The sequence below is a fragment of the Passer domesticus genome, chromosome 8, assembly GCF_036417665.1.
Source record: "Passer domesticus isolate bPasDom1 chromosome 8, bPasDom1.hap1, whole genome shotgun sequence".
NCBI classification, from domain to species: domain Eukaryota; kingdom Metazoa; phylum Chordata; class Aves; order Passeriformes; family Passeridae; genus Passer; species Passer domesticus.
The window spans coordinates 39364398-39375286 of record NC_087481.1 but is presented as its reverse complement, the minus strand read 5'-3'; the positions used below and the strand labels follow the sequence as shown (position 1 = coordinate 39375286).

General features: G+C 47.3%; 1 protein-coding gene across 6 annotated transcripts in view; it reads right to left on the bottom strand.

The window, feature by feature from the left end:
• Nucleotides 1–2143: 2143 nt before the first annotated feature.
• GBF1 (golgi brefeldin A resistant guanine nucleotide exchange factor 1) overlaps nucleotides 2144–10889 on the bottom strand; it is a 100325-nt gene continuing 91579 nt past the window's right edge. For 4 of the 6 annotated variants that reach the window (XM_064430613.1, XM_064430617.1, XM_064430618.1 and 1 more), the window contains 12 exons: nucleotides 10508–10661; nucleotides 10075–10297; nucleotides 8679–8842; nucleotides 8130–8376; nucleotides 7536–7735; nucleotides 6450–6600; nucleotides 5971–6101; nucleotides 5519–5620; nucleotides 4833–4946; nucleotides 4422–4599; nucleotides 4085–4222; nucleotides 2144–3773 (listed from right to left, as the gene is read on the bottom strand). In XM_064430613.1, coding sequence (XP_064286683.1) covers nucleotides 3487–3773; nucleotides 4085–4222; nucleotides 4422–4599; nucleotides 4833–4946; nucleotides 5519–5620; nucleotides 5971–6101; nucleotides 6450–6600; nucleotides 7536–7735; nucleotides 8130–8376; nucleotides 8679–8842; nucleotides 10075–10297; nucleotides 10508–10661 — 2089 coding nt within the window. In that variant the 3' untranslated portion in view covers nucleotides 2144–3486. The remainder of the gene's footprint in view (nucleotides 3774–4084; nucleotides 4223–4421; nucleotides 4600–4832; nucleotides 4947–5518; nucleotides 5621–5970; nucleotides 6102–6449; nucleotides 6601–7535; nucleotides 7736–8129; nucleotides 8377–8678; nucleotides 8843–10074; nucleotides 10298–10507; nucleotides 10662–10889) is intronic. The other 2 variants (XM_064430616.1, XM_064430619.1) reach the window with 1 other exon arrangement.

The window sequence follows — 10889 nt, the reverse complement described above, 5'->3', positions numbered from 1 at the left end:
CGCTGCCTTCTGCGCAGCTGGGCCGAAAATCCCAGGCACAGTGGCTGCAGAACACATCACCCTCTTTAACAGGCATACATTTTTCCAACAGCTGGCATTTATAGGACTGATAATAGCTTCCAAAAAAGCCAGCTCACTGTTGATACGTCCTGGAAATCTTTCTTACAGACCTTTTGAGTATGCTCAGACCCAATTTTTAAATTGAAATTGAAAGCAGCAGTGCTTCTGTTTCACAAGTTTCAGTGCCAAATGTATGTTTTACAGTCAGGGCTTATCATTCCATAGGACTTCTCACAGTAGTAAGCTTCATACCAATGAGGAAAACAGCAGCTCCACAGTAAAGTGTTCTACAGGCACATGCTAAATCCCAGTACATATTTCTATTCTGTTTTAGCAGTAGAAGTCTTTGATATAAATGGGAACAGAAGAGGCAGGTAAATCCAAACCACAGTGAAGTCTGTTCAGCCTCCTCTGGAAAATACTTAGTCAGACCTTGAGTAAAAATTAGAAAAGTCCAAGACTAGAAAAAGTATCTGCTAGGACAAATCTAAGTTGTAAACACCACTCCTCATCAGCAGCCATTAGTAGTATGACTGGCTTTTATGCAATTTACCTTACAAATAGAGTTCAGGAGATGTACTGATTAACATATCAGGTAGCACATGCTACCTGACAGTTGATTCTGATCTTCTTTCAGTTCAATACTTTCCCTGATTTTTTTTTCTCTGTAGCATTAAACCTTATCTTGCAAAATCCAAACAACATTCAAAGATTTATTTTTCTGGTTTTCCAGTCCATTCCTATTTACAGTCTAGTGAAAACTGTTTAAAGTGCAATTCTGTGTTTCCAGTCAACATTCCTTCCATTCTAGGCCCACTTCCTGCAGTTCTCTCAAGTGGCGTTTGCTTTGCACCATAATTGTCTGAGTTAAGATGTAATGCTTTCAGGAGAAGCTGGGTTTGCAAACACAGCATGTGTTAAAACACAGCATATGCCCAAAACAGCTATCAGAAGGCAGCTGGCAAAATGGAGCTTTGCTGTTAGCTGACATCACCCCAAAAAGTCAGAGGACCACCTGGGCCTGGGGAATCAGAGGCAGCAGTCCTGACATCCAAGCACTTGACAACTGAGCAATGGTTTACAAAGAGTTAATCATCTAAAGCTTTCAACAAGCAGAAAAACAGAACTGTAAAGGCTCAAAAAAACAAGACAGAGACAGGGGCTGGATACAGAAGCACACCATGAGCAACACAAGGACTCAAACAGATTAATGAAAATATCTGAGGGCTGCAAAGACACAATCTACAGGCAGTGGAGGGTGAGGAAGAGACAGCTGCAGCAGCGAAAATATTCCAGGAATGGTACAAATGGGGTTAGGGAACAAGGATTTATTACCAGGACTTACTAGGAATAAATAAATGCACATTACTTTTCCATTATGCAATATTTAGACCTTTTCTCATGCAATTTAAACAAACTCACAATTTTTTACCCCCTTACCAAGTCTCTAAGTCTCTTGCAATAGAGAAGGCACTGGTGCCTCACACAGCTCTGAGGAGACTGTGGCACTGCGTGGATCCTGCCATGAAACAAAGTAGAAAATACCAGGAGAGAAGTGTAGTTGTTCAAAGCCATGGCAAGCACTAGCCATGGAAGAGCCCAGCATCTCTAACACCCTCCCCAGCTCTGAGTCCCATCCATGGAAACAAGGATTTCTTCTTCATCAGAGAATCACCAATGTCAGCAGAGCTGTCACCAAGGTCTATGTTCTGGCACCATGACCAGATGAGTAGAGCACCTGCTCCTCAGCCCTCATCTCTGCTCTCAGTCCTAGTGGTGCATGAGCATACACCAATGTAACACCAGAAATTTTACAGCCCACGTGGAACTACTGCCATCTGAAAGAGCCAATCTCACTACTACAGCTCTACTTTGTCCATGATGGGAACCATTCCTGATTAGTCCCTTGATGGCTAACCTCCATCGCAGCCCCCCACCCCAAGCTGACAAGTCCCCCTCTGCTCCCTCCAGACAGAGCACTGGTATATGAAGCCAGGGCACAACACCTTGACAAACAGACTCCCCTTTTCCCAAAGCTCTGAGCCAAAGTTCCATGACAGAAAAGGGGCACAACACCAGAACATTCATTTACAGGATGTATTTATTACACTGTAAAAAGTCCATTGGATTTTAGCCATTTACTCTGTATGTACACTGGTTGTATTCCCACACCAACTTGCAGGTTCCTCTCCTTACAGGATACACTGGGTTGGAGTCCCACCCATGCCCCTCCCAGTTACCAGAGGGATTTCCAAGATTGAAATTATTGAGAATTTAGCCAACTAGTCGAGGGAGCAGGAGGAGGATGAGCGACGCAGCACTTGCCAGGCAGCAGCTCTGCTCTGGGCATGAGCGGGGGAAGAGCGGGATGTCCTTGCGGCAAGATGGAAGCACAAGAATCACTGCCAGAGCCTCAGCTGCAGGGGCCTTCTGGGGGTAGAAGGACATGGCATCCCAACAAGAAGCTGCAGAAGGGTGTGATCTCTTCAGAGCTTTCAAGAGAAACCACTGCAGACCTGCTGAGCATCTGCCAGCAGGTGCCACAGATCCCCACGTCTGTAGGTGAAGGGGATGTTCTCCTAAGGAATGGGCTGGTCACCCAGAGATCAATGTGCAGCGAGTGGCAAACAATACATGATTGCCCCACAAGTGCTGTGTGAGACATGGCCATGGTGCTCTGCTCTCGGCATCTCATCTACTCAGCTAGGCAGAGCCTTCTGGATTTGCCTTTGCCAACCAGAAAGCCTGATTACATTTACAGGAGCAGGGATGAAAGCCCCTCTCAGACTCGCCTACTACTTGATCTCTATTTGGCTTGGGGATTGCTGTCATCCGTGTTGCAGGAAGGAAAGCATGTACCAGCAGGCAAGAAGTCCTATGCAGCAATCTGAGAGCTGCACTGTAATCAATCCATGTTTCTAATAAAATTCTCTACCTGCTGAACCCAGGCGTGCTCAGATCCCAAACAAAGCAGTACAACCAGAAGAGTCAGCAGGAAAGCTAGGGAATGGCTGGGGAATTGCCCAGGGACTGGATTGGGTAATCCTGAGAGGCAGTCCTGTACTGCAGCCCCTCTCTGGTGTGACATCAACAAGTTTTCCCTCTTTACTAGATGAACTGGTGGCAGCTTGGTCCCAGGCTGCTGGGCACAGGCATTGCCTGGCCCCTGAGATTGCAAAGGCAGGAAGGAGACTGGTCAGTGGAACTGGGCACTCCTCCAAGGAGACAGGGATTTTTGGGCAGATTTCTAGGTGATGCCACAAGAAGGGAGCAGGATGGGACATGCTCCAGAGGACTGTGGCAACAGCCCTTCTGCTCAGGTTAGCATCATCTTTTAAAACAAACATGACCACTACCAGAGAACATTTGGCCAGTATCCTCCACTCACAGAGCCTCATCAGCAGACAGTTCTCCAACATCCTCCAACTAATTGACTTCAGAGCTTGTCATAGGGTCAGTGGGCCGTGGAGTAGCTAAGAGGGGGACAGGAGAGGTGGCTTCAATTAGGGCTGGGTTGAGAATGATTGGAAGAGTCATAGGTGGCACCCCAACCTGCAGGGGAGAGGCAAGAGGCTGCAGGATGAGCGGCGGCTGTGCTGTCGTAGGAGGTATGTCTGTAACGGGGCTTGACTTTGTTGGAGCTGATGCTGGGAAGGAAGGAGAGGCAGAGGTGCTGCTGGCAGGTGAGGCAGGTGCAGTGGCTCTCTCAGACTCTGGAAGAAGGAACAGACAAAACAGATCCTTACACAGGTCCTGACAAAGTCACCTATTAGCTCAAAACTAAGCAGGGCTAAAAATCAGCTCAGGGGCCTTTTCAGACTTGCCCCTTCATACCAGGCCCTGAAGAGCAGGGGTCAATTGTAGGCATTCTGCCCACCCCAATATCCTTAGCAACAACTTATCTGTATGGAAGCACAACACTTCATTTCACTCTGGTCACCAGAGATCATGCTAAAGCAAGGAAAAACAGATCTATGTCACCATGCTGGGAAAGTGATTCCAGTAAAAAGACAACAGGACTCACCACTGACACCTGGTTCACATGGCTTCTCCAAAGGAGCCACGTGGGTGGATGGTCTCACATCCCCCACAGGAGAAGGGGGCAGTGCAGACACTATTGTTTTCTGATGCTGCTGCTCCACTGGTATGTTGGGGACAGGATCTAGGAAGACAAAACATGCAGTGAGACCACACACCAGTTTACTCACTCCTTTTGCCATCCCTCAATTTGCCCTTGTGCCAAGTTCCCACAGCCTCCTACAACACATTTCATCAGCATCAAGGCAGTGTGACAGCTGGGTACTGGACAAGGTGCAAGTACTGCTCCAAAAGCTGTGTTAAGGTGTCCCAGCCTCTTGTACCTTGGATGACTGTCTGTTTGAAGAGCTCATCCCGCAGCCGAGGTAAGAAACAGTCAATGCGCTCCCAGGTGATCTCCCAGAGATCTGAGTATCCTGTCCGTGAGTCGGCACTGTGGAATATTCCAGCCGTATCCATTACGAGCAGCATATTCTTTAGAGACTCAGGGATGGCCTCCAGCTATAAACAGAGATGACACAGAATGGACAGAAAGCAATGAACCAAAGCTTGAAACAGCCAATGGGCTGCCTTGGAAACTGGCCAGGGCAAGAAACCATGCAACAAAATGGTTTAGAAAGGAATAAAAAGTTTTTAAAAAACCCAAAAATCTGCACCAAATCGAAACACCTTTCAAGTTTAGAAGGTTAAAATGTGATGAATGGTTGTCCAAAGGACTGCATCCAGCAACTTACCAGTAAGTCACTGGAGCCAGCATGCATGTATTTGTCCATGAAATCCAGGATGGTCAGCCACAGGGCAGCAAAGGTGGTCAGTGAGAGCAGTGGGGAGAGATGCTGTAGGAATACCTGGGAAAAAACACAACTACTGTCAACAAGCAGTATAGGGGCTGCTGCTCACTGACAAACCAGTCTTGCAAATCTGGATTCCCCCTCCTTGTGGCAGGCTGGGAACATGCACAGGACTGGCCTGAGGATGCCACAAGCCGCCACTCTTCTGAGGTGTGTATGTGAAGGAGTGGATCTTGTCTCCTTAGTGGAAGGCCACTGCACATGTCCATGTCTTCTAGCCCTTCCAGACCTCTGCCTCAGATCACAACTATCAGCTTGTGACATGCATCGTTTCACCCCAAGAAAAGACTGTCTTCAACTAATGTTGAGTGAAATTCTTCTCTCTCTCTATCATAAAGTCACAAACCTCTTCCTGACAACTCTTCCGAGGACTAGAATCATGGAGACAGTTTGGCAAAGAAGGCATGTCCCAGCAGCAGAAGCTGGTGAAGAAGCCCAGCACTGAACAGTCAAACTAGCACTCTGACACCTGTCCAGATCAGAGATGCTGAGAAGCAAACACAGCAGTTTGGTTTTCTTAAGGAACATGGTTTCCACTGATCTTCCCTAGACAGCAGAGGTGTGCTCACCTTGGAGAGTAGTGTTGAGGCTCTCATCCTAGTTTCTTCCATCCCACCAACATCAGCTGGGCTGATGTTCTCGAGTAGCTTGGTTAGCAGAGGAAACAGCACCTGTTGGATCCAACACATGGATGTTTTAGAGCTGAAAAATGACTGATGAGATTTTAAAAGACAGCCTTACAGAAAGGCACTGCCTTTAGGGACTGGTGGCTTCTAGGCAGAGGACATGATGAAAGCAAGAGGATGGCACAAGTGGATTCACCTCAATACTCTAAAAGGCCCTACAGAAGCCTAAGCAAAGAGGAACTTTTCACAGGACCAGAATAGTGAACATCTTGTCTGTTGCACTGGACAAGCTTCTCAAGAAGACAGTGCTGAAGTAGGACAACACTCCTGCACATACCTTTGCTCTTCATGACAACGCTGCCCTGCTCACATGCCCATGCCAGGCAGGTGGTTACCTTGTTGAAGCAGGACTCCCACTCCAGGGCATCCAGGGCCTGCAGGTCATGTACCAGGAGGGCCCGCTGCAAGTAAGTGAGTGCTTGCATCCGGATCTGGCGTCGGGCATCACAGCACAGCCAGGCAATACCTGCAAGAGAGGGATTCAGGGCAGAGCCCACAGGGAGAGTGTCACATCCCTACTTCCCCAGTCAAGAGTAAAAAGTCAAGTAAAGATCAAAAACTCTCTGTGGGGAAAAAAGAATTATACTTGTTCCAGACTACAGACTGGCAATCTACTACCAGATCTAGAAACATGGTGGCAGCTATCTCATCCTAAAGATGTTTTTCCAAATCTGATCCAAGTTCTTTTTCAATTACAACAAACCCTAAAAACAGCCTATGCCTGATTTCTGCAATTAGTTCTTGGCTCCTCAGCCTTCCTGCCATTACTTTGGAAGAGTGTCTGCTCGCTCTTGTCACCAGGGGATGGCTTTACCCTGTAGCAAAGGACACCAGCAGTTGGACCACAGTGTTCGGGAATCCGCTGTGATTTTCCTGGCTGCTGTCTCCAGGTGTCGCTGCTCCTCTGCCCAGGAGCTGTAGATGCCAGCTGCTCGCGTGTGCAAGGTGTGCATGAGGTCCAGGAGCTGCAAGTACACAGCACAGTAAGAAACACACAGGACTTCAAATTTTGAAGCAACTCTGATCTCTGCTGTTCTCCAAACAAGGCTAAAAGGCTAAAGCTACTTGAGCATGCTTTCTGTATACACACAACCACACAGAGTTATAGAGATAGTGTCAGGCCCTGCTGTCTGCGCCCTTCTTAAGTGGTCAAGTGCCAGGTATCTTCAACAAGATTTATGTCAGTTCAGTAGCCACATCAATCCCATCTTTGAGGAACACCATTCCAGTCCTGTCTAAAGGAAGAATGGGCTCTTTCCTGGCACAGAGCATTGACTCTCCCAAGGCAGAGGGATAAACCCAGTGATTCACCTGTGCTGTCCAGAACAACTCTAACTTTTTTTTTCCTTAAACAAAGCACATGCAAAGTCCCCCTGCCTGTATGGGCACATGACAGCACTTTAGTCAGTTTACTATTGAACTGAGACCCAACATCCTGGCAATCAGCAGGCCTGTGCCTTCACACCTTTGAAGTACCAGCTGGGGAGAAATTACTCCTTTAGCCCAGTCCTCTGTAATTGAAATTCCAGAGCCTCAGCCAACAGGGCTTTCCCCTTTACTCAAGCTCAGATGCCCTGTCAGATTCCTTGCTAATCCTACAGGAGCCTCATGTCTCCCAATGACCTTAATCCATCTTACCTACAACAGTGACTCACAGCTTCAGACCTCCTCCTTGCTTTTCAGAGGACCTCTCTCTCCATTGCTGGTCTGCTTTTGCCACTACAAATTGCAGCCTTCCCCTTTCACTGCAGAACCACACACTGTCCCCACAGATTCTCTCTGCCATCCAGTGCCCACTTATCCAGGATGCAGCCCTCCCCTGCCCCATCAAGAATTCCAGTGATTACCTAGCAGGCCCTAAGAATGGGAAAGGAGAGGAGGAAATCCTTGCTATACTTACGTCCTGACTAACCTGTAAAGACACAGTGTGGTAGCTGGCAGGGATGCTCTCGTCCTCGTCCTCATCACTGTGTGTGTGTGCCTGGTGCTGGCTCAAGACCCGGGATCGCCGTGTGGAGCTGTCTTTTGGCTTTTTTTTTAACCGACTGGATTTACTGTCATACCTGTGGCTCTTCCCCCTCTTCTCCTGGGACTTGTAGCCTAGAACGTAAAAGGTAACATCATTGCATATACAACAGTCCACTACAAAATGTCCTGCTTTTTAACACACGGGGCAGCCACCTTTTGATATCCCCACAAAGGGCTCTGTCCTCTGAAATGACCACTACCTGCTCAAAGGGGACCCAGTGCCCCACAGGAACAACTTCCCACAAGAGCTGATACTGCTGTCTCTGCATCAACTCCAGACCTCCCCTCCATCCCTGGGTGGGGTATAAGAATAAGGTCCCTGCTGCTAGCAGGAGACAGCAGAGTTTTCTCCTGGTAGATGATTTTCTTTGGGTTGGGGACTCATTTCATGACAGTACACTTCACACTGCTTGCCAACAGGCCACCCCAAGCCGAATCCTGGTTGACAAGTGAAGGGCCATCTTACCCCCATTCAAGCTGGCCTCCACGAAGATACGTATTGTTTTGACACAGAGTTCAAAGTTCTCAGGTGTTACGTGGGCAGCATCTCGCACGATGAAGGACAGGGACTCGACACATTTCATGAGAGACTTTGTGTCATGTGGGCCCAAGTCCAGCCCCACCGTCAGGCTGTACTGGTTGACGAGAGGTGATGGACCCAGCCTGCTGAGCCCAGCAGTGGATCTGGAGTTGTCGATGTCATCTTTCCCCACCTGCAGGTCACAACAAGCAGGAGAGGATAGAATAACAAGAAGAATCTAATGCACACACTGAAAGGGCCTTTCTTCAAAAGCCAACAGGTAATGTTTCTGTATGGTCCATTTCCCTTTCTTCCTCATTTGGCTCAAAACTTTCTCTTTTCCATCTGTGTCTCTCCACATCCTGCCTTTACATTATCAGCTCATCTTAGCTCTTTTCTACTGTCTCTTATTCTTTCTCTCACTACCACACCCTCTGCTCACTACCATGGTAGGAGTAGTCCTCTTTGGTCACCAGAAGCCCACTGGCTACTCACCACTAGCCAGCCACTGTTCATGACGTCCACATCTGTGACGGAGCGATGCATCTTGCCTGGCTTCCCGTGGTCTGTGTACACCTCAGAGTCAGATGTGTAGCCACGGTCCAGGCTCATGTCACTTGGATGATAGGAGGAGGACACCTCGCTGTCTGATTGAGCACCTTTAAGACAAAAGACATGGGGTTTAGATCGAAGCCAAATCAAGAACTTGCAAGAGTAGCTGTGGATAAGGGAGAATCCAGATCAGCATCAACCAGGAACCACAAGCGGTTATTAGTATGTTCTACACCTGTCAGATCTACCTGCCCTGACATTTAGGAGAACCTTAAATTTCACATGTCCCAAGAGAGAAGTCCTTGCAAAGGACAAATTTAATTACTGATATGTTATTTAGAAGTAAAAACTTATTCTCTCCATTGCTCAACACCATCCAGAAACTCATCAGCAGACAGACAGACATGCTGTGAACAGAGTGCACCAAACATTTTCAGGAGGTAGAGAACTAATGTTTTGATGTGCAAGGTACCAAGTCAAGCAGTTTGCTCTATCAGCAAAGACAGAAGCAGTAAAAAAAAAAAAAAAAGAAAGGAGAGAGAGGAGACAGCTCTGCATTAATCCAGGGAGAAAAGTCCATAAATGCTTTTAAAAATCATGCTTCTCCCATCTGTCTAGCACAAAGCATCAGGACCTATCAAAGAAGTTCTAGAATAGCAAAGAGAAAAGAAAAGTCTTCTGGAAAATTCTTTTATTGCTCTTTGCTTTAGAAGTCTGAAGACATCACCCTCAAATATATTGAAGCTGGCTAAAGCAAAACTGAACAATTTGCTGAAAAGACCACATTTCTAACACAGTCAAGAGAAGTGAGAAATAGTCCACTGGTCTTGTGGGAATGGTTCAGGGACTATTAATGCAAATGGATCTGGAAATATAATTTTAAAGAACAACTCATTTTAAGAGAACCTTAAAAAGGGGACAGAAAAGAGTCAGTCCCACAAAAGAAGCAAGTATGACAGGAACAGCAGCTGGGTTTACATTACATGCCCAGGTAAGAGATTACGGTACCCAAGACACCAAACCACAACCAGCAGAAAATGCTCCTTGAGTAGAGCAAAGACCTCCTACAGCTGCCAGAACTGATATCAATTTTCCTCCCACTGCCCCCCAGGGACTAGCACCTGGATTGCTGCTCACTGAGTAGGAAGAGACAGCAGAATAGGGACAGGAACAGACCATGAGGAGTGAACAGCAGGTGCTGGTCTTTAATCTTGCTAATGTAGTTTAATATCAGCTTTGTTTTCTTGCAGTCCCCTTTGCTAATTGAAAAGCTTGAGGAAGCAGCTGCTTATCTGGCAGGCAGGCATCAGATTTCCCAGCAAAAGCTGGCCTGTCTTACCTGTGTCGTTATCTGCCCTTGCCGTAACCTGCAGGGCTGCGGGTGGCTTCACCCCGGACCCGATGCACTCCAGGAGGGTGAAGAGCGTGTACCAGTCATCCCCAGAGTGAATGTTGGCAGCATTGGTCTTCAGGAGCTCATGGAGGCCGTAGGCAACCTCATGGCTCACTCTGGACAGCACATTTGGCTTCATCATAAGTAAGATACGTAACGAGAGGAGAACCTGGCCAGAAGAGACAAGAATAACAGACCCTATTACTTACACTCCATTCTCTAGCAATGTACTCCTTCATCTACTACAGCTAGTTACAATTGCTGTTTGTTACCTGCAGCACGGACAGGTTAAATATGGGTCCATCCAACAGCAACTGGTTTCCTGTGTCACAGGGTACAGCCACAAAACCCCAGTAAGTGCCTTTCAAAAATCCCTTACCTGTGCACTGATCTCCTCTCGACGGAGCAGTCGAATGGCCAGCCTCAGCAGCCCCACCACTGCCCTCTCCACCAAGAAGCAGAACTCCATTGCATGGATACAGAGGTGATAAAGGTGGTCTCGGACAGTTTGCCAGACACAGGTCACACGGTCCCTAGTCACAACAAAGAGGAGGGAAAGGGTAGAATGAAAGAACATGAGACAAGCAGGATCCAGTAATCTCTTGCACAATGCCAGACAATCCACCATTTCTTCAGTGAAAAATTCCAGTTGGGAGATACAAAAACAGACACACAGAAACAGCAAAATTATCAAACTTCTTACTCATTACTTGCAAAGCAATCAGGTGGGACAATTCTCCCTCTGGAGTTTAGTTTCTATT